General features: G+C 54.6%; 3 protein-coding genes across 5 annotated transcripts in view; 2 read left to right on the top strand and 1 right to left on the bottom strand.

Moving 5' to 3' along the window:
- The window catches only part of LOC119104121 (integrin alpha-PS3), a 47,545-nt gene extending 46,310 nt beyond the window's left edge, over positions 1-1,235 (top strand). Inside the window, exon 19 of the mRNA XM_037227808.1 lies at positions 379-1,235. Within this exon, the coding sequence (XP_037083703.1) occupies positions 379-420 (42 nt within the window). The 3' untranslated portion in view covers positions 421-1,235. The remainder of the gene's footprint in view (positions 1-378) is intronic.
- Ak6 (adenylate kinase isoenzyme 6) lies at positions 1,053-9,025 on the bottom strand. Of its 3 annotated transcripts, XM_037227803.1 has the most exons (6): positions 8,943-9,004; positions 4,298-4,444; positions 4,009-4,053; positions 2,895-3,046; positions 2,420-2,565; positions 1,053-1,891 (listed from the first exon to the last, which is right to left on the bottom strand). In XM_037227803.1, exons 3-6 carry the CDS (start codon positions 4,043-4,045, stop codon positions 1,684-1,686), a joined length of 543 nt encoding a protein of 180 aa, XP_037083698.1. In that variant the 5' UTR covers positions 4,046-4,053; positions 4,298-4,444; positions 8,943-9,004; the 3' UTR covers positions 1,053-1,683. The 3 variants fall into 3 exon arrangements, with proteins under 3 accessions (XP_037083698.1, XP_037083697.1, XP_037083699.1); XM_037227802.1 differs by lacking the exon at positions 4,298-4,444 and having other exon boundaries at positions 8,943-9,025; XM_037227804.1 differs by lacking the exons at positions 4,298-4,444; positions 8,943-9,004 and adding an exon at positions 6,080-6,099.
- A 685-nt stretch (positions 9,026-9,710) lies between these two features.
- Positions 9,711-25,494, top strand: Su(var)3-3 (lysine-specific histone demethylase Su(var)3-3). Its single transcript, XM_037227809.1, has 17 exons — positions 9,711-9,852; positions 13,704-13,838; positions 14,665-14,818; positions 15,453-15,595; positions 15,964-16,125; positions 16,445-16,561; positions 16,974-17,150; positions 17,404-17,549; positions 17,821-17,911; positions 18,366-18,500; positions 19,623-19,696; positions 20,411-20,559; positions 21,364-21,513; positions 22,369-22,599; positions 23,131-23,291; positions 23,705-23,848; positions 24,217-25,494. The coding sequence occupies exons 2-17, from the start codon at positions 13,722-13,724 to the stop codon at positions 24,358-24,360; spliced, it is 2,295 nt and encodes a 764-aa protein (XP_037083704.1). The 5' UTR covers positions 9,711-9,852; positions 13,704-13,721; the 3' UTR covers positions 24,361-25,494.
- The last annotated feature ends 1,136 nt before the right edge of the window (positions 25,495-26,630 follow it).

The raw sequence follows: 26,630 nt of genomic DNA, 5'->3' as shown, positions 1-26,630 counted from the left end.
GTGATCCGTCGGGCTTGCTGATGTGGTCTGTGGTCTCACCTGGAATGTACTGTAGCCCCCCGATTATCTATCGTGTGGACAGACCGGCCGACGCCGTGTTACACCAGTCAGAACAATACTGCGATTCGCTTACCTGCGCTGCATCCTGCATCAGGCTGCAAGCCGTGGATTGCCACGTCCCCGCCGTGGACGTGGCAGAACGGCACGTCCCACCCCCATCTAGCAGTAACTTACCACTCACTCGCTGCCGGTGAGAAGCCTCGAGGACCACCGTCACGGCGCCGTGACCGTTGGTCAGAAAGGCTCTTCCCGCTCATGTCTGCGTCATGTTCGTGCCTGAGGAATCCGTGGTGTGACGTCGCGGCCCACCGCTTTCAGCTCGGCTTCTTCAAGCGACGGCGGCCCGAAGGCGCCGAGTGACGTCACCCGCCCGAACCGTAGCCAATCGCGCCCTCCGATCTCCGCGGACGACGTCCGGATGACGTCAGCCCCGCGACAAAGCCCGCCGTGCGAGCGGCACCGGGACGGCGGTTCGTCCCGCTCTAGTCACGGGCGAGCGGCCGAGCCGGCCGCCGGCCCGCGCGCCGCCGTCCAGCGCGGAAGCCGACAGGACAGTGCTGCCAGCGCGCGGCGGCGCGTGCCTCCCGTGAGCAGTAACCCGCCGACACGGCGGGTGGTGGCCGCCCGACCGAGCGGCACCCGGCAGCGCGGACAGAGAGCAGCCGCGCCGCTCCCTCGGTGGCGCCGCCTCCGCCGGCCCCGCCCGACGCGCCACCCATTCCACGGCTCAACGGTGACCCAGCGAGGGCCACAGCGGTGCTCCTCGCCGTGCCAGGCACGCCCGAGCACCGGAGCACCTGTATGATGATGTATGTGATAAACGCTGGTGAGTGAGGGAGCAGTGTCGATCCAACGAGTGTTCTGTGCGATGTGCGTGGGCGCGGTCCCGGACGTGTTGATACCGTGGAGAGACAGAGATGCTTATAACCAGTTGCGCGATATGTGGTAATTTGACGATGTTGATGCAAGCGTCCCAAGAACGGAAGAGAAGCAGCGCAAAAATAGGTATATTTTCATCCCACCCAGCCGGGGGAAATTGCGCTCTTACAATATCAACCGTCAGCTTTATACCTTGCCTTTTGTAAAAAATAAAGCTAACAATGCGCCCGACGACAGAAAAACCAAGGTCATGGCAAAGTTGATTGCGCAACACCAGACCGATCAAAAAAAAAAAATGAAACCAGCACACGATAAACAAAAGTACACCACCACGGTGTGGTCTTCCAAAGTCACAACAATCGCAACATTGTGTGAAGTCGGATACTTAAGACCCCTTCAACACTGCGCAGGCAAGTCAACAAAGCCAGCCTCTGGTTGCGACGCACACATCTTCCTCCCTCACACCTCAGTTGCCGAAAGACAAACGACCGTCACCCGTGCACACAGGCGGTCCCGTGAAGTGTTCCACGGTGTCCCGTGAAGCCTCTCGCGACACCCCGCGTGCTACCGGACGGATCGGCGCCTCACCTGCCCTCGTCCAGACCCACACAGCAGTACAGCGGTTTCCGCTGTCCCCGTCCGAACCCACACAACAGTCTCCACTGCCCTCGTCCGGACCCACACAGGAGCACAACAGCGGCGGTCGCACGGTGGCCGGTCGGGTCGCCCGCGCCGTCGGCGGCGCTACGCTGGCGCCGGCGCCAGGCCGCGGTCCGCCTTCCACGCGGCAATCCACTGGCAGATGCGCTCCACGTTCTCCTCCACCTGGTCAGGGGTGTTGCTGCTCAGCTCATGCACGATGTCAGCCGGGTAGGAGTCGCGCGCCTCGTCCAGCAGCGTCTGGAAGATTTCGCACTGCACGTTGTCTTCCAGTTTCTTGCCCGAGTAGCCGCTGCCGGAGGGTGAGGCTAGGTCAGCGGGTCAGCGACGCCACTTAGTCCAGCAGAGGATGGACATCGAGCGAATCCGTGCGCCGTCCGCGCCTGGCCACAGACACTCCGGACACAAACCCCTTTGCAGTTGGCAACATCTCGGAATGACCCAGTCAGGAACCCATCGGGCAAGATGCAAGAACCAAAATGGCTGGTCCCAAGGTGCGACCAGGTCCGGCAGACCACCAGTCAACCGTTCTGCATGCGCGATGCATCTGTTGGTAGGACGACGGGGCGAGCGAAACGCCTCCCCGCCGCCGCATCACGTACCCTTCGGCCCCGCACATCTCGCAGCGGTCGGTCAGGCACGTCACGCGTCGTGTGATGAGACGGACTACGTGCCGTTAGGTCCGCTACACCGCGTACCGCTCGGTGTCTCGGGCAGCGTGCCCTCTCGCCACCCGCATCAGGTGCTGTCGGGTCACTGCCACCCTGTGACGCATGGCCCGACACACCACGAGCCGTTGGGTCCGCGCGCCACCCCGTACCGTTTAGCCAGCCGGTCGTACAGGAGCTTGTTGTCGGTGCGCAGGACGAACACGATGTCGAACCAGCGCTCCGGGAAGAAGTCGCAGCCGTGGTACTCGACAATGGCGCCGCCACCGGCCACGCGCGGCTCTAGCTCGTCCAGCACCTGGCCGACGCGGGGCGGCGCGCGTCACTGCACGTGCCGACCGACAGCGCGGGGACCGGCTGACTGGCCTGACTCGCGACAGGTGCCGGCGCAGGACAGCACACGGCGATCGCAGAGGCCGGAGGTCACGACCGACAGACTGGCGCGAGGGTCCATGGACGGCGGTCAATCCGTCATCCCAGCAGGCATCGAGCCAGAACAGTCGGTGACGAACACCGCATGCAGCCCGGTCCCGCAGCACGGTCGGTGGCGTTCACCGCTGATCGACTGACGGTGTGCTGCTGCAACGCTCCCTCCAGCAACACATGGGGGGGGGGGGGGGGGCGTACCTTGTCTTCGTTGAGGATGCGGCACCCGTACCGCTCGTCGAACTCGTCCAGACAGTCGTTCTGCTCAGCGATGTCGCCGACGTTGAGCCAGTTAAGCCCTGAGGCGTCCGCCAGCTGCTGGCACGTGGTCGACTTGCCCACGCCCGGCGTTCCTGAGGTTGTGAAGCCCGGCGTCCGGTCAGAGGGCACGGCGGGGCGCAGGTACACACACGGAGGGGCGGCCGATGACGACACGTCTGACAAACAGGAGGGTGGGTGGGTGGCGAACCCTGCGCGTATTTGTCCTGTTATGTTTGAAAATGTTATGATTTGATGTCTATAAACGCGCTTGGTTTATGGTGAGCCATATGCCGAAGAGTCCTGATATCCCACTCCGGGCATGGCTAGCACGTTATTCCGCTTTAAACTACGCAAAACGATTTCACTTTAAAGTTGAGAGCAAGGTCTATTTTAGGGGCATCTTTTGGCCACCCTTGGTTTCAACTTATTCAATTCTCACAACCAATGGTGATAACAAACATAGTAGCCATTCAATTACACAAATTGAGCATAATGATTACAACCTGCCGCAAAATGCCCTGAAAAAGAGTCCAAGTGTCTTATCAGTACATGGTTTCATATTCACTCTGAAAGGAAACACCTATGAACCATGCTACATCCCTTAAGCTCAGCCTGGCCTCGATTACACCGATGCTTATCAGCCGATGCACCAACACCGATGCTTACCAGCAGCCAGGGCTGCATGCTTGAAAAACATACCGACGACCTCTCACCTATGATACTCCCTTCTCCCCAAGACAGCACCCATCTTCGCCATTGAATGTGACACAATGAGGCTTAAAAACCGCGACTTCTTGACTCTAAGACATAACGCCAGGCTGTTGACCAAGCCCCACTCACAAACCAAATCACGAAAGTGTGCACTTATAAATCGCCACGTTTCACCTTGAGCTTCGTGCATGACTGACTTTAATTAACATGGCACTTCATGACCAACCTTAAAATTAAAGCCAAAGCAAATATGATGCACCTCCCAGTAGTCAACTGACACAGCACAATGCACACTGAGTACATTTGCAATTTATTCTCATAACACTAGTTCCTGAACACTGACCTGTGACGAGGATGTTTGGCAGACTGCGGCCGGCCATCTCGGGACCTGTGGATGAGCCCCAAGATGAGCCTCGAGCCATTCCAGCAATAGACCAGCATTTCTGACAGGAGAGTACCCAGAGCTTTCAGACATTTACACCATACTGTAACTTATTCAACCCACATAGGGGCAAGATGCAGACAGACAATTTGTACTTCATTGCTATGTAGAATTTCTTTGCACACATGATCAGGGCCACAGTAAGCTTTCCTATGCAACCAGCCATGTGAGCACTTAGAAAAAGACTTACACCTGTCAGCCAGTTCATATAACCAGTTTCTGGAATCCAGCAGTGATGCTATATGGTCTTGTATTGAAGATACTCATCTGTCTTCCCATCACTTCATCCAATCTCAAACTCACATTCATTTTAAATCATGATTCAGCTTTATTTTCTCTGTACAGAACAAGGGTTGGAATCATTCATACCAATCTATTTGAAGAAATGAGAGACTGATAGCATGGCCATAGCATAATAACATACCCCACTTCACAAAAGCTCATTCTGCATAAATCACCTTTTTACAGGAGAAAACATCATCCATAACTAGAAAACAGGACCATAGCTACTTTTATCACCTTATCTTCTAAACAAAGAAGTCTGATCATGTGACAGAAGTGAAGGAGGGCGGATTTACAACTTAACAACACTAGTGATGCTGCAGTACCATGTCAGGCTTAACAACACTAGTGACGCTGCAGTACCATGTCAGGGGAATTGGTACTACAACCTTTATAATCATCAGTATTATTTTATGACAGTGAGGGTACAGCGATGCATGGTTAACATGAGCTCGGGTGGGAGGTCAAATTGACCCTCCTGAAAGTTTTTTTCCAGAATGATTTCCCAATGAAAGAAATAGATGTACGAAAGAAATTTAGATGTACCTTGTAAGGTTGCTGATCTATGGCAAGTCAAAGTCAAGTCATGGTTTCAGCTAAAGCAATTACTAGGGAATCATTCAATTTGATACAACAACAGAGTATTAGGCTAAACCATACATATCTGAGTGCTTTCTTAGGCAACACAAATACTGAGCGAGCATATTGAGCGAGCAAATTACGCTGACCTTGGCATGGTATGAAGATCAGCCCAGGGTCAAAACCAACCTCCTTTATTACTCTAGGGCTGGCTGTATGGGATAGTTTCTGGTGCTCTTTTCGAATTTATCAATAGTAGGAACCACATTATACATCTTCCATGGACTTCTTAGAGATCAAAACAGGTTATTAACCTGAAATGACCCAGGTCCACATTTTGTTTTTAGAAACATATTGCCTAGCATAACCTTTTTTGCTTATTCAAATACAAAACTCAGCAGTATTATATGATTTTGGTCACCATAACCTTCAAAAGGTCAAACAAGGTCACTGACCTTGAATGAGCTTGTGACCTTCTGCTTAGAAATGGTTATCTAGGTTCCAGGGACACTATGGAGACCAACCTGGAATTTCACCTTATTTTACCTTTTTTGACCTGAAGATCATAACCTAAGAACATCAAACTTTGACTCAAGTGAGTTCACATGCAGGTCAAGATCCCTGTGAACTTGGTGTCTCTATCTCCCTTAGTTTCCAAGATCTCAGGGGGTCAAATTGACCCGTAACTGAGCAAAGGGTATCAAGCCAGCCACCTGGGTGCATGTTAAGGTTTCATCTGCAAATCATTTGTGACATCACTGGGAATTCAATCAAATATGCTACACCAGTGCCCAAACTGCTGGTAACCCATGTGATACGTGAATGTGAATGCCCATGTAAGAAGGGCAGCTATCATTTGGGTCAGGGTGTTGACCATTGATTGGGCAACCTAGCAGCCAAATGATAAATGTATGCATGGGCAGCAGCATCATTTTACATACTTTCAGGGGTCTGCGGCTACGTGCCACAATGTTGATTTGAGCCCTCACTACTTCTCGGTCAGGGTGTACTTTCCTACCTAACGTTAGAAAAAATCATTGTACACCATTCGTCGTGTTTAAGGCAGGACATATCGTAAATAATCTCAAAACAGGTAGAATCATGCTCCTACCTTCGAATTTCAATAACTTCGATGGCGGGGCCCCGAGCGCCGCGCGCACCGCGCCGCCTGGACTCCCTAGCGCCGTTTCTGCGTTGCCGTTGCGTAAATACAATATTTCTGCTTACCAAGAACTCTACAAAATGTACGGGACCAAAGTAAACCATTCGTCGTGTTTAAGGCAGGACATATCGGAAATGATCACAAAACAGGTAGATTCATCTTACCTTCAATTTTTTATAATTACGATGGCGAACTCCCGAGCGCCGCACACACAGCACCCGCGACACCGGCGCCATTACTGCGCGGGTCACAACATTACTGTGCATCAAGCAGCATCAAGAACCATAAAAATGTACCGGGCCAAGGTAACAAGAATCCATGAAATTTGATCCTCGACGCCAACGGGACCATGGGTTGCAGGGGGATTGGGTGGGGAATGTAAAGCAAAATGAGAACATGACAGCTAAATAAAAGCTCACTATATGGCACCTATATATGGCATGGAACATGGACGCCAATGGGATGCTGGGTTGAAGGGGATATAGGGTGGGGAGGTTAGGTTAGGTTAGGTTAGGTTAGGTTAGGTTAGCTTAGCTTAGCTAAGCCTAGGTTCTGGTCTATTAGCTTATATCTAAGCTCATAAGGTCTATGAGCTTATATCTAAGCTCAGGTTAGGTTAGGTTAGGTTAGGTCAAGTTAGGTTAGGTTAGGTTAGGTTAGGTTAGGTTAGGTTAGGTTAGTTTAGGTTAGGTTAGGTTAGGATAGGATAGGTTAGGTTAGGATAGGTTAGGTTAGGTTAGGTCAGGTCAGGTCAGGTCAGGTCAAGTCAGGTCAGGTCAGGCTAGCTTAGCTTAGCTTAGCTATGGGATGCTGGGTTGAAGGGGATATAGGGTGGGGAGGTTAGGTTAGGTTAGGTTAGGTTAGGTTAGGTTAGGTTAGGTTAGGTTAGGTTAGGTTAGGTTAGGTTAGGTTAGGTTAGGTTAGGTTAGGTTAGGTTAGTTTAGTTTAGGCTAGGCTAGGTTAGGGTAGGGTAGGTTAGGTTAGGTTAGGTTAGGTTAGGTTAGGTTAGGTTAGGTTAGGTTAGGTTTGGTTAGGTTGGGATAGTTTAGGATATGTTCTGGACTATTCTGACCTGTGTTTCATAAATGTACCTAAACTCGATAAGAAACGATTTTGGTTGCTTTATTATTGCTACCTTGGTCCCATACATGTTTTATGGTTCTTGATAAGCAGAAATATTGTGCTTTCGCAACAACGCAGAAACGGCGCTTGGGAGTCGAGGCGGTGCGGTGCAGTGCCTGCGGCGCTCGGGAACTCGCTATCGTATTTATTAAAATTCGAGGGTAGGAGCATGATTCTATCTGTTTTGCAATTATTTACGATATGTTCCGCCTTAAACACGACGAATGGTTTACCTTGGTCCCGTACATTTTGTACAGGTCTTGGTAAGCAGAAATATTGTATTTATGCAACGGCAACGCATAAATGGCGCTGGGGAGTCCAGGCGGTGCGGTGCGCGCGGCGCTCGGGAGCCCGCCATCGATGTTATTGAAATTCTAAGGTAGGAGCATGATTCTACCTGTTTTGAGATTATTTACGATTTGTGCCGCCTTAAACACGATGAATGGTGTGCAATGATTTTTTCTAACATTAGGTAGGAAAGTACACCTACACCCTACTTCTCTAATCCTCCTCAATGTATATGAGTAGAGAATGCCAACCCTCAACATACAGAACAACTATCTTAACTATTAGTATACCAGGTAATAGGTACCCAAACACCTCACTAATATGATCATGCCACTTTCTTACCAAATAGTGCCTTGTAAGTGCCTTATGATTTTGTTATGCTAACTCCTTTGTATCTTTCAAATGTCCACAAATCTCTGCAATGTTTGAGATGTTTTTTGAAATGGTAGCACCTGGATTATGGTAGCAAATAATTTATTGTAAAATATGGTAGCTTTTAAAAGTACAGGGTGGCCCAGGCAAAAATTAGCATGTGTTTTTGCAACAGTGGCCAGTGCATTTGTCACATAATTTTGGATGTGGTGATCATTAAACATGATAAGCAACAGAGGTAGTCATCACCCATCACTTACTAAGATTACTGTAACATTTTTTCCTGTGAATTGGATGTCATTTTAATCTTGATACAAAAAGGCAATGGACATTAATTTGAAATAAGAGGCCACCCCTCCACAGGGAAGTATAAAGTCTATAAAATATTTATGCTTTCCCTCCTCAGGAAAAGAATGACTTCCCCAAATATTTACATCCTGATCATTCTAGCATCATGGAGACAAATTTAAGTGGCCAATTTCTGGGGAGAGATTAGGTATTGGTGAACAAATGTCAACAATTTTGACTTGTTCCTCAAACCAAGTTTAGAAAGTGGTATCACTTAGCAATGAATTCTCAAGATGCCCTAGCATGAAAATCTTTCAGGGCATTTTTGTCACAAATTATTTGAAACATAATTAATAAAAACATTGTCTCTCTTAACTCTAGAATTGGTGGTGGCAATACACCAAATTCTGAGCACTTGGATTCAACAGAGAGATCAAATAGGTTGCTGTGATGCCACACCTGCATCAGACATGTTTGGCAGATTGCACTTTTTGCAGTCTTGAGGGGTATTTCACAGCATTTTTACCAGACATTGTTTGTAAAGTAATGAAGTAAGGCATTTGCTCTTTCACCTCATGCTTAGAACAGCACATATTTTTGCAGCCTGGTAAGGTAAATGAGCCCAAGACGTGAACTAACACCTATAAAGCATCAACGGAGACAACAACAATGATGTTTGTTTTCTGTTATTAATTAAAGGTCAGATCAAAAGTCAACATTGTTCACAGATGTGAGGAATTACCTATAAGCGGCCCACGCTGCTCGGACCCGCCGTTGCACAACACTCGGCAATGCACTCTCACCACGCCAATGGCTCACCACGTGCACACATTTGGACTACCGGGGCCAAGGTTGAGCATTTAAACTTGAGTGAGGCGTCTGTGCTTAAAGGTTTTAGACTAACTAAAAACAGAGTAATCTACCGGAATACAACTGAACAAAATCGTATTGTCCTAAAAAGTCAGTTGCAAAAGTGTTTCGAAATGTTTGTTATCAGCGGCAGATACATGATCAATAGTGCTGTTGGTAACGAACGAAGTTTTACCATGTCTGATTACCCTCGTGCACCTATTGGGTACCGTTCTGCATAACCCGCAGACAAATGAGCTGACACGTTTTGGGCTGAGTCTACTTATTTTCCGAGCAAAAATTACTTTGAAGCAGGCACGGAGGTCAAATCAAACGAGCCCAGTTGTATTTTTGAAAACCAGGACTTCAAATTGGAATTGGTCCGCCCCAAGCGACCTCCCGCCATTTCGAGGCGGCGGCGTAGGTCCCCCATGGCCATTTCTGCAGGTATTGGCAACATTTGAAGTATTGCCAATATTGTATGCTGTATTAGGTTATCATTTTGATTTTTTTGACGTTCAGAAAAGCCATACATGTTTGCTACTACGCACACTTTGTGATTTGTTTACCCTATACTGTCTTTTGGTCAATGATATTCCTAGCAGCACTTTTTATCAGCGGCACTTTTTTCTATTTAGGCGCAGAGTGCTGCGCCATATATTGATTTACCCTTTTTTGTAAACAGCCGAATAAGCACCTGGGAGAAAGCCACGCGGGAACAGTGGGGAGGGTTGCTTTGGGTTGGGCGCCGATGATAGTTCGCCGAGGGTACTACCATTTTCAGTGATCGATTGAACTCAAAGGTACAGACCTAACGTTATGAAACTCAGGATAACAACGGTGAAGTCAAGGAAATTTCGCTGTATGTGTTACGCAAGATAATTCCATCTTTTTCGAGTTGTTGCTGAGAATGGTACGGTCCGTGCTGGAGAGTCCTGGGTCACAAACGAGGGAGTTTGGCGAATTGCTTTGATTGTGATGATGTGGCAACCATCCGTAGCGCCTAAAGCCACACAATTCTACACTAGGAACATACACATTCCAATATTCAGTCAGTCAAGTCCCAAGCATCTGAATTTTGGTATTCAGCTCTAGGGGAAAGTTAGCACAAATTTGAGGACTTGTGGAGATTTGGTATAGGTATGGGTATACCTGTTATAGCCATACCCATACCCTATTATGCCCATAAGTATACAAGAATGGCACTTAGTCATCCCTGGGACATCATGGATAACTGGTATGTGCTCTCAACTTTAAGGAATGGAATCATGTTAGTGTCATGTGAAAGCAATTAAAACTAAAGCATGTAAGACATATAGTAGATACAAACCTAAGGAATTGTGGATGTGCCCTCATTTGAATGGCTCCACTTGGGCTGTTACATGGATATTTTACAAGCAGCAACATTAAGAACTAATTATTTTTCAAAGAAATTAAGTTGTCGAGCACATCATTATGCACCATGGATGAGGTATAGTGATAGGGGTCAATGTGATCCCTAAAGGTTGTTATCAAATAATGTCCAAATTAAGTGACAGGGCCATGCCAAGCTTTACCTAGCTGTAGGCATGGAATGGCTGATTTGTATAACAGGATTGACCTATGGCAGGTCAAAGTCAGGTTGTATCCACATTGGTGAAAGCAATGTGTATAGAATTGTCCAATCATATGCTACAACAAAGTGTAAATTGAGTAATACAGCTATGTCATGATACAACAATTTGATTTAGGATAAAAACAAATACTAATTTGAAATAATAAAAAATAGTAATAATAAAAAACAGACCTAGAATCAGGTAAACTTGGCACAAGTGTGTTCACATACAGGTTGACCCACCCTGTTAATGTGGCATATGTGATTCTCATAGGTTTTTAGAATTTGATGGCAACTTTTGAAATTGATGTCCTACTGGAGTGAAGGCTGTTTAACTGGCCAAACCAAGTACTTATTAATACACAGATGAAAGAAACACTGACAAATCTGACCACATTAAAATTATTCATGGTCAGGGTACACATTGCTACCTCATGTTAAAAACAAGCATTGTACGTCAGTTGTTGTTTTGAAGGCAGAACATATTGTAATTAATTGTAAAACAGGTCATCTAAGCCCTCACCTTGGAACTTAAATACCTCCAATGGAGAACATCCAAGCGCAAACACGCAGCAACCGCGACCCCGGTGCCATTGCTACATGTGATCGTGATCACAACATTACTGCGTGATCACCTTACTGTGCATCAAGAACCATAAAGTTGTATGAGGCCAAGGTAACAAGAATCTAATGAAACGTGTTTCTGGCATATCCAAGCAGTCTTCTGTATTGTTTGTAGACTGGTCGACGTGGTGGGGAAATATGATGTTTTTGGGGCCAGGTCAGGTTAGGTTAGGCTAGGCTAGGCTAGGCTAGGCTGGACTGGATTAGGCTAGGTTAGGTTAGGTTAGGTTAGGTTAGGCTAGTTTAGGCTATGTTCTGGACTATTCTGGCCTGTCTGTTTCATAAGCGTACCTAGACGCAATAAGAAACATTTTTCATTGCATTATTATTGTTACCTCGGCCCTGTACATTTGTTATGGTTCTTGATAAGCAGAAATGTTGTAATTACGCAAGGATTACACAGAAACGGCGCTGGGTAGTCGAGGTGGTGGGGTGCGTGCAGCGCTCGTGAGCTCGCTATTGTAGTTATTAAGATTCGAAGGTAGGAGCATGAATCTACCTGTTTAATAATTGTTTATGATATGTTCTGCCTTAAAATATGACGAATGATGTGCGATTATTTTTTCTAACATTACGTACCAATGTATACCTACACCATCTATCCTAAACCCAAATTTAAGCTTGAAACTGAGACCCATGCCCATGCCCCAATCTTCAAAAGGTGGCAGACTGCTCAATGAGATATTTGGGACAAGTCCCATCCGGCCTCAAGGGGGATGGCCAACTTCTCTGTTTATGTCATGGGCAGATGATTTGACCACTGGGGGTGGTCTCAAATATTTTCTTGACTAATTGGCATCTTCTGTTTACTAATGCTGATCTGCTGATTCACCAGTGCTACCAATGCTAACCTGCTGATCTGCTAGAGATGGGCCAGGGCCACACTGAATTCACAACCCAAATTTTGTACTTTGTCTTTATGATACCAAGTTAACATGATTACAAACTGCATCAACCATGTCAGTAAAAGTATCATTTCCTGAAGTACCACAAGATTATTGGCCTATCCAGCATCCACTTGTTTCCTGGTGGTCCTCAAAGCAAGTGGTGAATTACTTCTTCAAAGCAAGTGGTGGAAACTGGTGCTCGCTCTTGCAAAATATTTGTTGTTGCCTTCAATTGAATGATGTCTCTTAAGGTGCATGGTTGTTGCACAAACGGCCATGGTCAGTGCGAGCCATGATAGCAAGGATGTGATAAGGACAGCAGTGACACAGTTAAGATTAATGTGGTGCATTCAATCTTTTGGGCTACCCTATCTTTGTGAACAGTGTCTCCTTTGTTTTGTTTTTTGTTTGTTTTTTTGTTTGTTTTTGTTTACATTTACTGCAGTGTGTTTTCTTGTTCTGCTCAGTCTCAGCCCCAGCTCAATATCCTTTTCCAAGGTACTATGAGCCACTCCCAAACAATGTGAGGTACCCAGTTAGGAATTTCTGGGAATTTGAGGTATTTTTAAATCTGCTAGAATAAAAATTATTGTCCAAACTGTGCTCTATCGAGATCCTATCAATATATGACATGTTTTGCAGGCATAAACAAACCCACACTTTTCCTAATCTACACTCATCTTCTGCTCTGTCTGGCTATGCTCTGTCCCTGCCACCCATGCATCCCATTAGTGTTGCTGGGTGCTAGTCAGCAGATGCAAGCATTAAAAATGTACATTTTAAAAAGTACTACAGCCAGAGAACAACAAAAACATATGTTTGTAATGCAGCTATTGTTGGAGCAACATTAATGACTTCATGTGCATGGTACTTTGATAGTCTGAATATAATAATGATAATGCAATAATGGATTTACAATGATAATTAGTTTGTGTGACTCTATGCCAGTGCTGAGCACACCTCATGGTTAGGCCTGTGCCAGTATGGTGTCAGTGCCATTTCTTGGATAATGGCATTGGCCTCCACTGGCATTGCAGCATGTTAGTTGACAATTATTTTGTATCTGGATATGAATACAAATAGAAAAAATAAACAATCAGTCATGGGTGAAAAGTGGCAAATGTGCCCACAGCTGTTTGCTCCTAGAGGCTCATTGTGTGCCTGGATGTAAACTGTTCCCCACCCAAGAGTTCTGTGATAATCTTGTGTTCAACAAGATTTTGCTGACAAAGCTGCACTTTGCAAACCACCACAGACTTGCCTTAACCTTGTCATGGATGAGTAGCACACCATGCTGGTTAGCATTGTTGACTGTTGGGGGTAAATGGCTTGAGGCTGTCTGATGGAATTCAGCAGCAAGATGCAGCATAATAGCAGGCAACATGCTCAACCACTTTTTTGGATGCATTGAGGCACAGTTACAGGTCCGCATACTTGAGTCTGAAATAATGTCTGGTAACAGCCCACTCTGGATCCTGCAACCAAGTCTATTTGCTTGATCACTGCCTGGCAGATGACCACTTCATGTCTTCCCCCACTGCTTCGCCAGGCTGCCAGGGTCGCTGCAATGGACAAAGGGAAGTCGGCTGCGGAGCCGGCCCTGTCGGAGCGCCAGACCTCCGCCAGGAAACGAGAGGCTGCCGAGCCGGACGGACACAAGCCCAACAAACTGCGCAAAACAAAGGTGGGTGGAGAGGCCGCCGAGCCGGACGGACACAAGCCCAACAAACTGCGCAAAACTAAGGTGGGTGGAGAGGCCGCCGAGCCGGACGGACACAAGCCCAACAAACTGGGCAAAACTAAGGCGGGTGGTGGCTGGGGCTGTATCACCTGCGCGACAATGCCCGCCGAGCGTTTACAGACGTTGCTGCTGTGATTAACCGTGGATTCAGCACTCAGATGCTCAGAGGAGGACTACAGCTGAAACCATCCGTGATGTGTGTGGCGTAAGCATGCAGTCTAAAACCCACTTCCTCACACCCGAAGAACTCGATGATGCATCCCAAAATCTGGAGTGAATTGGATGTGATACTCGTACATGTGCCTGTTTGGCATGGTGTGAGCAACCTATACTGTAGTCTTTCTTTGATAGCTAGCTTCTGGTGGCAGGGATGCCTATGTGTCATGCATAAGCTTGCAAAAAGGGTCTATGCTATTTCTTATATCACGCATCCTTTGACAAAAGCTTCGTGTTTCTGTAATAGTTTCGTGCCAGTGCTGGCTTTTCCGCCTCGGCGGGTGTAGCGTTGCCCGCGTGTCCCACTCATGACTGCCCTGACCTGATCTGACGCTGGCCGGCGTGTGCGTGTGCGTAGGAGGCGGACGAGCTGTTTGCCCTGCCCTGACCCGGCCTGACCCTGGCCGGCGTGTGCGTGTGCGCAGGCGGACGAACTGACTGCCCTGCCCTGACCCGGCCTGACCCTGGCCGGCGTGTGCGTGTGCGCAGGCGGACGAACTGACTGCCCTGCCCTGACCCGGCCTGACCCTGGCCGGCGTGTGCGTGTGCGCAGGAGGCGGACGAGCCGCCGGAGACGGACTCGGGCTCGGAGAGCCGGGACAGCGGCGGCCGGGGCGCCGAGGGCCGCGGCCAGGACACGCCCTCGGCCAAGTCGGAGCGCGAGGACGAGCCCGACTCGGAGCAGGATGACCTCGCCGCCGCCACAGGTCAGCCGCCCGGCACGGCCGCCCGTGCCGCGACGCTGGCCGCTCGTTGGTGGGCGGTCGTGGGACGCAGACCGAGAGAGGGCGAGCACACGCCGCTACCGATGCGTAGCTGTCGGAAGCTCTGAGGGTGGATCCCCTTACTTTTCGGATCTCCCGTGAAGTGGGTGTCTGTGTAACGCTGTTGCCGGGTTTCGTACGATGAAGGGTGCGGTTGTTCCCACCCCGGCCGCCGTACCGAAGGTGGTTCACTGCGGTTGTTCCCACCCCGACCGCCGTACCGGAGGTGGTTCCCTGCGGTTGTTCCCACCCCGGCCGCCGTACCGGGAGTGGTTCGCTGCGGTTGTTCCCACCCCGACCGCCGTACCGGAGGTGGTTCGCTGCGGTTGTTCCCACCCCGGCCGCCGTACCGGGAGTGGTTCGCTGCGGTTGTTCCCACCCCGACCGCCGTACCGGAAGTGGTTCACTGCGGTTGTTCCCACCCCGGCCGCCGTACCGGAGGTGGTTCACTGCGGTTGCTCCAACCCCGACTGCCGCACCGGAGGTGGTTCACTGCGGTTGTTCCCACCCCGGCCGCCGTGCCGGAGGTGGATCGCTGTGGGCACGGTCTCCTGATGCCTCTGTCCGCGGCCGGCAGGCTTCCACGGCTTGGAGGGCGCTGCGTTCCAAAGCCGCATGCCTTCTGACAAGCTGACCTCGCTGGAGGCCTCCTGCCTTCCGGACATCGCGTCAGGGGCGCCGCAGACGCAGAAGCTGTACCTCTACCTGCGCAACCGACTGGTGAGGCCGCCGCCGTCGCCGCCGCCGCCTGGCCGCGTCACAGACCTCAGGTCGGCCCGCGCCACCTAGTGGCCGAGACTGGCTTGACGCTCTCGTGGACCTCAGCCCTGCTGGACGTTCATAAGGATGGATTGGAGTGACTGCTGCACTCGATGGATTTATGTGGGCTTTGTAGACTTGTATTGCAAGTTAGAATTCCTCGCAGCGCTTGCCCACCAGCCGCCGGTTCCATTTCTACGGCTAGGGTGTCTTGGCGGAGGTGGTGTAGGGACCGCGTGCCGCGACTGGTCGAGGCGCGGTCGTGGCCCCTCCAGCGGGCCGGGAGATAGCTGAGCGGGTGGTGACCGAGTGGGCCGCTGCCCGAGCAGCTGCAGCTGTGGATCGAGAGCCCGAAGGAGGAGCTGACGCTGGCCTCAGCACTGGCGAGGATCGAGCCGCCCTACAACACCGACACCAACCTCATCCAGCGCACGCACGCCTACCTCCAGCGCCAGGGCTACATCAACTTTGGCATCTTCAAGCGCTTGCTGGTGAGGCTGCCGACGACACGGGCTGGCGGCGTCGCTGCGAATATCGGGCGTGCCGTGCTGGCCGGCTCTTTGTGTTTGCTCGCATGTCCGCGCTCAGTGTGAGGCCCCCGGCTCCCGCGGCGGCGTGTGTTCCGAGGTCTGCACGTTTCCTGCCTGGCAGAGTTTAAGGTGCTGCAACCTGACTTTGCAGCAGCCGAACATCAGCTGTCGCATCAGGGCATGTTTGCCGTTGCCGTGACTACCTTGGCCGTGCCGCTGCTCTGAGCGCATTGTCTGCCCCCTGCCCGCGGCGCAGGCGCTGACCGCGTCCCGTTCGCAGCCGGTGCCGACCGAGAAGAAGGGCCGTGTGCTGGTGGTCGGCGCCGGCATCGCCGGGCTGACCGCCGCCAGGCAGCTGCAGCAGTTCGGCATGGACGTCACCGTGCTGGAGGCCCGGGTAGGCAGGGGTCGGTGTCGTGCGATCACCGCTGCCCCGTCGGTCGGGCGGCGCTGCCGCGTTGCTCACTGCGCGGTACAGCAGAGCACAGTTCGCTGTATCCTGGGGAGCCGGGCGTGTTGGCCGGGTTAGTCAGTGGTCGGCGCATGTCTGGTGGGGCTCACGAAGCCCACCCTCCCCTATCGTCTTCATGCGCGCCCTCTGTCTAGATGTGAAGGTGTAGAACACGATGACCGTGCTTCCAATGAAGGCCATAGCATATTCTTCGCTGTTTTACCCATCTCGCTGTTTTTTTTTCACCCATACGCGTGAGGACCTCAATGTTGTGCAGCTGTAGCCTCAGGGTGACCAGTCTGCATATGTGGTGCGTGACTGATTGACCCTGACCCTGACCCTGTACTCGCCGCGCCAGGAGCGCGTGGGCGGCAGGATCGCCACCTTCCGCAAGGGCAACTACATCGCCGACCTGGGTGCCATGGTGGTGACGGGGCTGGGCGGGAACCCGATCGCCATCGTCTCCAAGCAGATCAGCATGGAGCTTCACAAGATCCGCCAGAAGTGTCCGCTCTACGAGAGCAGCGGCAGCCACGTGAGTGGGGCGCGGGACATCCGCGCCGCTGTGCGACGTGGCTCGACTCATCGCGCTCGGCGTGGGTTTGATGCCAACGCTATGGCTCAGGGGCAGCTGGTTGGTCTAGGATCGCGCCCTGCGAAACTGTGGGCGAATTCTCAATTCGAGGGTAACTGCTGGCTTGGTGCTCATAAGCTATAAGTCAGTCACCAGGTTGGAGAGAATCCTTAAGCGTCATCCGTGGTCTATATGATGCTTGCGCTTCTCACAGGAGGTGCCTAAGGACAAAGACGAGATGGTAGAGCGCGAGTTTAATCGCCTGCTAGAAGCCACCAGCTACATCTCCCACCAGCTCGACTTCAACTATGTGGGCAACAGGGCGCTGTCGCTGGGCCAGGCGCTCGACTGGGTCATCAAGTGAGCACCCGCCCTCACTATTACTGGTCATAGCGTTGAATGCCATCGTGCATTACTCTCGGTTTGCTTTATGAGACGTGGTATGCATACATTCAGCGTGTGCGTGTATGGTAGCGTGTGCATGCTGTGGCTCACAGAATTCACAGTCAGTTGGATTTGAGAGTATAAGTAAGTGGCCGGATAGAAGTGGACACACTGTAAGTCAATATTCATAGTTGGACATGCTATATGTACTCTCCTGTATCTTTCTGACCAGTGACTGCCTCCATAGGCTGCAGGAGAAGGCAGTGAAAGACAAACAGCTTGCCCACTTCAAGCTGATCATCTCGCTACAGGAGAAGCTGAAGGCCAACCTGCACCGGGTATGCTTCATCTCAGCCTGGCTACCGTTCGTGGAGCTTAGGCCAACAAGGCAGACACTGTCTGCATGCCTCATCATCCGAAAGGCACTGGCCGCGATCGAGGCTGTTTTCTCCACAGCCTACAGTAATGTTTGCAGCACTGGCCCATTTTTCTCATGTACCTCGTCGGTGTATGCGTTCGACGTTGGGACGTGGCTGGCCGCTTCACCGGCGGGGTTATGAACTGCAAGGAAATGTGTTGGGAGCGCAGGGTGCTTACAAACCGTCACTGTTACCTCTGGCTGCTCCTGTGAGCGCCTCCACGCCCGCACGAGCCGTCTTTTGCCCCTCACCTGACATTGGCCCTTGTCCGAGCCTCGCCTGTCAGCACCAGCGCCTGTCTGATGCCCCGCTGACACCGGCCGCCCCGCTGCGCCCTCGGTCGTGACGCGGCCCTGACCCCGGCTCCCGGCAGCTGTCCGAGCTGGGTGACCGCATTCGTCAGCTGCATCAACAGCACAAGAAGCTCAGCGAGGAGAAGACCGGCAAGGACATCACCCAGGAGTTTGTCATCCGCACCAAACGCTACGATCTGACGTGCGCGCTCAAGGTCAGCCGACGGCGTGGCGGCCTCAGCGTCGCGTGCGACCGGTCTAAGAAGGCGCGTGGTCGAGTGTACTGCAAGGACGGCGTTTATGGTAGCAGCGTTCGTGCTAAGTGCGTGTTTGTGCGAAAGAGTTCGTTAGTATTCCGGAGGACCATCGACTTGATTCGAAAACAGACGCTGAAAAGGAAGAGTCTCTATTAGCCAAAAAGTTGCAAGGCAAATGTAAGAGAGGGATTGGAAGGGCGGCATCGCGCACTCCGAGGTCGTCGTCGTAAACGCTGACGCGGCTCGCGTCGTGCCGCGCCGTCGGAGCCTGAACGTAGACTGCTCGGCGGGAACCGTGCGTCCCCGCCCGCGTGTCCCCATAAACCCACGTGGCCCACATATGGGCTCCAGATGGTGGGGACCAATCAGCAGAGGGGCCGCCCACACCATCGCGGAGACGCCGCCGCCGCGCCGGCAGCGACGGCCCGTTTGCTCGCTAACAGTGCGGCTTGTTTGTTACTGGGACGACATCCCCGCTCCCGCAGTAGGACTTATGGTTTGACGGTAGCTGTCAGGTCGCACCGTGTTATTCAAAATATAGGCTTGTCATGCTTCTTCATGACACGACTGCCCCGTGCCAGTCTGACCATAACACGGTTCCCTCGTGCCAGTCTGACCGTGACCGACTGCACCCTGTCAGTCTGACCGTGACACGACTGCCCCGTGTCAGTCTGACCGTGACACGACTGCCCCGTGTCAGTCTGACCGTGACCGACTGCACCATGTCAGTCTGACCGTGACACGACTGCCCCGTGTCAGTCTGACCGTGACCGACTGCACCATGTCAGTCTGACCGTGACACGACTGCACCGTGTCAGTCTGACCATGACACGACTGCCCCGTGTCAGTCTGACCGTGACACGACATGACCCCGTCTCAGTCTGACCGTGTCGTGACCAGTGGCCGGCGGACCGTTCGTGACGAGACGGCGATCGGACGTGAGGCGCGAGCCCACGCTGTCTGCCAGCCAAGTGGTCAGGTGTTCGTCACGATGTGAAATAGGCGGGTCATATCAAATAGGCGAGTGCCCCTGGCCTCGCCGGGGCGCCGCCCTCTCTTTGACCGGCTGCTTTCTGGCAGGAGTGGGACCTGCTGCACGAGCAACAGAAAGAGATCGAAGAGAAACTGCACGAGTTAGAGGCCTCCCCACCCAGGTGAGCCTCCAGACGCGAGCGACATGAGGGGCGGGATGCCGTGCTGCAGGCATCCCAGCCGGAATGTGGCGCCTCTATTTGGCACATTGTCTTTCTAAATGGTATTCTCAGGCAATCCGTTACACGCCTTACAGGGCAGTGTGGGACATTCCGTCACCCTGGACCGCCGGGGGAGCGGGTGGGGGTAGTGTAACCTGGTATATCGGTACCAAGCAACGCCGGATCAGAAGACGGCACTCATTGATACTGAGTCGCAGTTTCCGTTCTTGTTTCTAGTTTGAGAAGTGATGTGGGGCCAGAATAGACGTGAAACTTGCATTTGTGACGCCATGTTAAGTCAGTGACCAGACCTAACATGGAATTTGGTTCGGTCCGGTTGCGTTTGATTGGTCTCTGTTGTCACTATCCCGCCCTGGTCACTTAAAATTTGATGGACATGCCTTCCTGGTGCGGTTTGGAAAGCATGTCCGAAGCTTTGAAGGGTCCCGTCCCCCCACCACCATCGGAAGTCAGTGAGTTGATACCGCTGTCCTTTGAGACCTGACATTTTTTATCGCCTCCGGTCCGGTCCCCCCCCCCCCCCCCCCGGAACCATCGTGGCGACCATCAGGTGTCACCATCTCGGTTCTCACCATGTCCGTTCTTAGCACCTCAATTCTGACCGTCTCACCATCGCAATTCTCACCGTCTCATCGCTTCTGTATTGTGGGACAGCGACGTGTACCTGTCGTCGCGGGACCGCCAGATCCTGGACTGGCACTTCGCCAACCTCGAGTTCGCCAACGCCACGCCGCTGTCGAATCTCTCGCTGAAGCACTGGGACCAGGACGACGACTTCGTCTTCACTGGCAGCCACCTGACCGGTGAGAGGTGGCCGGAGTCGGGCCGGCGCGACCGACCCCCGCCGGCTGCCGCGGGCTGACGGGGGTGAGGCGGGGCGAGATGGGCCGGCGGCTCTATTTTGGTCGGGTTGTGTGGGCTGACCGGGTGCATGCCGGCCTGACCTGGTAGGCAAGTCGGTGTGGAGGGGTCGATGTGTTGGGGTACCCGACCCGGTCGCGATGGCACCTAGGCGTCCAGAATAGGTGCGCTTGGCCTGGGCAAATGGACACCCCTACCTGTTGCGCTGTTTAGTAGTATAAGAAGTAATTGAGTTCAAAGGACCCTGATGGTCCGGGTTGGCACCTAAGGACCTTCCTGCGGACCTCAGCGAGCCGCTTACAGCACCTCCAGCCCAGACACTATAGCTGCCCTTGAATGTTGAGACATTCTGGCCAATCTTCTACCCCATCGCACTCGTACGAGCAGAGCGGCGTGGGGCGGGGGTTCAGCTGGTCACCTGGTGGCGCCGGCCCTGACGGACCGTGCGGTGACCGTGCCGCGTGTCCGTGCGCTGGCGCCGGCCCTGACGGACCGTGCGGTGACCGTGCCGCGTGTCCGTGCGCTGGCGCCGGCCCTGACGGACCGTGCGGTGACTGTGCCACGTGTCCGTGCGCTGGCGCCGGCCCTGACGGACCGTGCGGTGACTGTGCCGCGTGTCCGTCCGCTGACGCCGGCCCTGATGGACCGTGCGGTGACTGTGCCGCGTGTCCGTGCGCTGGCGCCGGCCCTGACGGACCGACCGTGCCGTGTGTCTGTGCGCTGACGCCGGCTGGTGGTGTCATCAGTGCGGAACGGCTACTCGTGCGTGCCGGTGGCCATGTCGGAGGGGCTGGATATCCGCCTGAGCACGGCCGCCACCAAGATCGCCCACGACCGCGCCGGCGTCACCGTCGAGACCAGCAACCCGCGCACCGGCGCCACCGCCGCGTTCCAGGGTACGGACCGGCCGACGGGCGACGCCCCTCCCGGCTGGAGAGCGCGGCCGCGACGTTGGCGGCGAGACCTGCATAGGATGGCCTGGTGACATGAGACGACTGGGTGGATCGCTGGGTGCGTTGATGTCAGATGTGCGTGTTGACATGTCACACTGCAGGGTCTTCGCGCTGCGACACGCGCTCAGTGGTTGGTTTTGGGTGGTTTTGGTTTTGTAGCCCACGTCGCCTCTTGTGGCCGCCACCACGTTCGATCTACCGCGGGGCGTCGGAGACTGGCGCCGTTAACTGGCGCAGGTGACTGGCGCCGGTGACTGGCACCGGTGACCGGCTCCGGAGACTGGCACCGGTGACTGGCGCCGGTGACTGGCACCGGTAACTGGCGCCGGTGACCGGCTCCGGAGACTGGCACCGGTGACTGGCGCCGGTGACTGGCACCGGTAACTGGCGCCGGTGACTGGCACCGGTGACTGGCGCCGGTGACCGGCTCCGGAGACTGGCACCGGTGACTGGCGCCGGTGACCGGCTCCGGAGACTGGCACCGGTGACTGGCGCCGGAGACTGGCGCCGGTGACCGGCTCCGGAGACTGGCACCGGTGACTGGCGCCGGAGACTGGCACCGGTGATTGGCACCGGTGACTGGCGCCGGTGACTGGCACCGGTGACCGGCTCCGGAGACTGGCACCGGTGACCTGGCCCGGTGACCTGGCATCCGGAGACTGGCACCGGTGACTGGCGCCGGTGACCGGCTCCGGAGACTGGCACCGGTGACTGGCGCCGGAGACTGGCACCGGTGACTGGCACCGGTGACTGGCACCGGAGACTGGCGCCGGTGGCTGACGGCCGCCGCCGTCGCAGGTGACGCGGTGCTCTGTACGCTGCCGCTGGGCGTGCTGAAGCAGTGTTTCGCGCCGGCCGGCGTCACCAACGCACCCCGCTTCGAGCCGCCGCTGCCCGAGTGGAAGGCGGCCGCCATCGACCGGCTCGGCTTCGGCAACCTCAACAAGGTGGTGCTCTGCTTCGACCGCATGTTCTGGGACCCCAACTCCAACCTGTTCGGCCACGTGGGAAGCACCACCACCAGCAGAGGTCAGTCAGAGGGGGTGTGGTGCCGTCGCCGGCCGGACCCCGGCTGTCCGGTGTCGACGCAGACGGGGTGCGGCGGCGCTGGCCATCCGCGTCTCAGCGTGTGCTGGCCCTTTCGTACCGCGCCTGGCGTCTGTCAGCTTGCAGGCTGACTCCGCCGGTGGGAATTCCATGCGTCGAAGAGAGCGTAGTGCCTACTGACGTTCGCTTGCGATTGTGGCAAGCATTGTACAGATGGTTGGCTTTGTTTCGCCGTCATGGGTAAGGATCAGTCCATGTTAATGGTCGCATTTTCTGTGTCGGGCTCAGTGGATTTTGGTACTGCGTTTATTGCAGCAACGAAATACCCGCGTGCGTGTGTAGAGCACCGGGCTATTGGCACTCCTGTTCCGGATCGGTTACGTACAGCGTCAGTATGCTCCCCCCCCCCACGCCCAGATGTGTGTGTGTGTGTGTGTGTGTGTGTACCTCGGGCGTGCCACCCCGTGTCCCGGAGCCTACGCAGCAGTCTGACCCGTGCATGGCCGCCCTCAGGCGAGCTGTTCCTGTTCTGGAGCCTGTACAAGGCGCCCGTGCTGCTGGCTCTGGTGGCCGGCGAGGCGGCGGCCATCATGGAGACCGTCACCGACGCCGTCATCGTCGGCCGCTGCATCGCCGTGCTCAAGGGCATCTTCGGCAGCAGCGGCGTGCCGCAGGTGCGGCCGCATGGTCCGGGAGAGTGTCTGAAGGCACGCCACCGTGCATCACTGCAGCTCATACCTGTCCACAGTTACTGGCGAGAATAGTTTCGAAGTTACTGCAGCGTGCATGGCATAATCGATTACCAGCGCCGCACTGGGTGTTGGCCGCTGTCGTGGGGTCAGCTGTGCAGGCCAGCTGTGTCTCGATGTAGAGCATTAATGTGCCATGTGGTCATGAAGTCACGCCACTGGTTCCGAGCCCGCCGGTGTGTCGTGCGCATGTGTCCGGCTAGTTCTGTGATGTGCCGGTTCGTGTCGGCGGTCGTCGACCAGGTCGTCGACCCTGGCGCGGTCCCGCCCTTCGCCCCCCCCCCCCCCTCCCCCTCCCCTGCCGGTCGCTAACCGGAGCGCGCGCCGCTCACCGCCAGCCCAAGGAGACGGTGGTGACCCGGTGGCGGGCCGACCCGTGGTCACGTGGCTCCTACTCGTTCGTGGCCACCGGCAGCTCCGGCAACGACTATGACGTCATGTCGGCGCCCGTCTCGCTGCCCACGCAGGGCGACCAGGCTCAGGTGGGTGACGTCTGTTGTCTATTCACGGGCACCAAACCCAGGCGGGTGACGTCATGTGCCCTGCACGGTCGGGCACCAGGCTCCGATGAATGACGTCACGCTGTTGTCCTTTCGAGGGGACCAAGCTCAGGTGAGTGATGTCTTGTCTTCCTACACAGCTGCATGCTAGGCTCTGACAGGTGATTTTACGCTACTGGCGAACAAGCGAAAGCTGGATCACTTCGCTCAGTTGAGCGGTACATGCTTCAGTAACATTACACTCTTCTATTCCATGCGCTGCCGTGGACCATCGCTCGTGCCGTACTGGTGGCGGCGGCTGCTCGTGTCCCCGTCCCGGCGCCTCCTGACAGCTGCCCGCCGCCCATCAGGTGAAGCCGCGTCTCTACTTTGCCGGCGAGCACACGGTGCGCAACTACCCGGCCACCGTGCACGGCGCCATGTTCAGCGGACTGCGAGAGGCCGGCCGCGTCGCCGACAACTTCCTCGGGCCTTCGTACGGACCACGGCCCTGAGCAGGAGCCTCGTACGGGCTGCCGCCATGAGGAGCCTCGCACGGACCACGGCCCTGAGCAGAAGCCTCGTACGGGCTGCCGCCATGAGGAGCCTCGCACGGACCACGGCCCTGAGCAGAAGCCTCGTACGGACCGCGGCCCAGAGCAGAAGCCTCGTACGGGCTGCCGCCATGAGGAGCCTCGCACGGACCGCGGCCCAGAGCAGAAGCCTCGTACGGGCTGCCGCCATGAGGAGCCTCGCACAGACCGCGGCCCTGAGCAGAAGCCTCGCACGGACCGCGGCCCTGAGGAGCTCCGGAGCTCCTCAGGGCCGCATACGAGCCTCACACGAGTCACGACCTGAGCAGGGCTTGGTCGGAAAAGACAAGGAAGCCCCTGAGGTGGCCGCCGCTCGGCTGCTCGGCTCCTGTACGCCTGCACCGGGCCAGACGGACTGCATCTCGGCGTCACTCTGTACCGGCATCCAGCCGCATGTCGGGTGTGCGGCTCCAGCTCTGTCCTCGCGAGGGGAGCCCGATGCGTCCTCCCACGGCACCGTCGGTGGGACGGAGCGCTGTGTAACGGATGCCGTGTGCCCAGCAGTCGGCTGCTGTGTCGGCGCCGACTTCTACTCTGCGCACGCCGACGGCCCAGCCAGCAGCCTACGCCACCGACCCCGCTGGCGGTCTGGTGCGCTGAAGCGGCCGCCCAAAGCCGACAGGGGACGGCGGCTCCCCCAGCGACGCGTGCACGTGCTGAGAGGCGCGTTCTGCTTGCGCGTTATGACTTCCAACCACTAGGATGTGTACGCGGGCTCAATTAGTCCTTACGATTTTCTGTTTGAGCGGTCGAGATCTCACACGAGCGCCAGACTCGGTCACAGGTTCCTGGGTGCTTACGCCAACATGTCTTGCTGGTTGAGCGCAACGGTGGCAGAGGATGGGCTCGCATTCTTTGTACTTTCAGTGACGCTGAACCTGCAATGTGTCTCAGTGTCTGCAGTTGCCAGCGCTTAGATGACATGAAGGGCGCTTGCCTGCGTCAGTCAAATGAAAAGTCGGACTTCGCCGCCCTTTGTGTCGCTAAATGTGTCAAGATACTGGCTATTGCCATACGCACCCAACCTTCATTTTTAATACACATGGTGTCTTGTAACTCGGGGTATGGCGTGATTTATGGCCGCCGTGTCGTGATCTGTGGCTCACATGTGCTGGCCCACAGTACGGGGGCTGCCATGTGCCCCCTCCCCCCAAATTGTGTCACCAAAGACTCCCGCGGTACTTGCGCCCATGAATCGGTACCGGGGCACTGCAGCCCGCGGCGTGCGGCTGCAGCTGGCATCTACTGGCTACCGAACGGACTCGGGCGTGCCCTTTGAATAACGCCACCGCTGCCAGGTCCCGCCCGCTGTAACGTCGTTCCACGAAGGAGCGACCGTGCCCCGGACAAGTTTCCACCGCCCCCGCCCCTTCCTCCCCCCCCCCCCCCCCCACACCCCGTTACTCCCTCACGGGTGACGCGGCCGCAGTCGCCGCGGCGCCCGGGGGTAAAAAGTGCCCGGTGGCACGCGACGGCAGGTGGTCTCGTGGCGCCTCACAGTCCGGCACGTACACGGACCGGCCGAGCCACGTGCGTGACGTCAGCCGAGATCAAATGGCTCGGGCCCGCCGCGAGATAAACGGGGTGGCGCTGGTGCGGACACACGTTAGGTCTCTGCGACAAGGGAACTTCCTGCGTGGAATGCAAGAATGCGGCGTGGTGGTGAGGAATGCTCGTCATATTGAGCTAGTTTTCCTGGATAGACGGACACACGCATCGCTGTTGCGAGTTCTTCGTTTTTCGAAAGAACACAAAGCCAACTAAATGATGTCGAGTCGTGAAATTTAAGGTGCAGGCCAGCATTGTCGCAGTAGTACGCGTGTCGTAACTTGTACCGCAGTAACCACAGCGGAAAGTCGACTAAATTCTTAACGGGACAGCGATGAGGCGCGTTGTTAAAACCATCCCGCCCGCTCCAAAATCAATCATCCCACCTGTTTTCATGCAGTGACCATATGGCTTCATGATTGGTGGACATATAATTGCATTATACCTGGCTTTTAGATGAATCATGCCGGTACGACGCATGATGCGTCGTACCGGTCGTACATGACGCTAGATCGGTCAGCGACGAGCGATCCAGCTGGGTATACATGGGCAGCGAAACTTGCATCACTTGAGTCACACATGTGAAGCAGCACTCGCACCCTGATTCGCAAAGGCATGTTGAAGGCAGGTTTATAAAGTCCTGC

This window comes from Pollicipes pollicipes, unplaced genomic scaffold, assembly GCF_011947565.3.
Source record: "Pollicipes pollicipes isolate AB1234 unplaced genomic scaffold, Ppol_2.1 Scaffold_5890;HRSCAF=6987_pilon_pilon_pilon, whole genome shotgun sequence".
Lineage (NCBI taxonomy): Eukaryota > Metazoa > Arthropoda > Thecostraca > Pollicipedomorpha > Pollicipedidae > Pollicipes > Pollicipes pollicipes.
This window is presented reverse-complemented; position numbering and strand designations above follow the sequence as displayed.

Bases quoted from the DNA above. Each gene is read 5' to 3' on its own strand.
- Ak6 (XM_037227802.1), bottom strand. From the start codon at position 4,045: ATGGCCGGCCGCAGTCTGCCAAACATCCTCGTCACAG. The intron at 2,566-2,894 runs GTACGCCCCCCC...CGCGTCGGCCAG, and splicing joins GCATCCTCAACGAAGACAAG to GTGCTGGACGAGCTAGAGCC. The intron at 1,892-2,419 runs GTACGGGGTGGC...ACCCTCCGGCAG, and splicing joins TACGACCGGCTGGCTAAACG to CGGCTACTCGGGCAAGAAAC.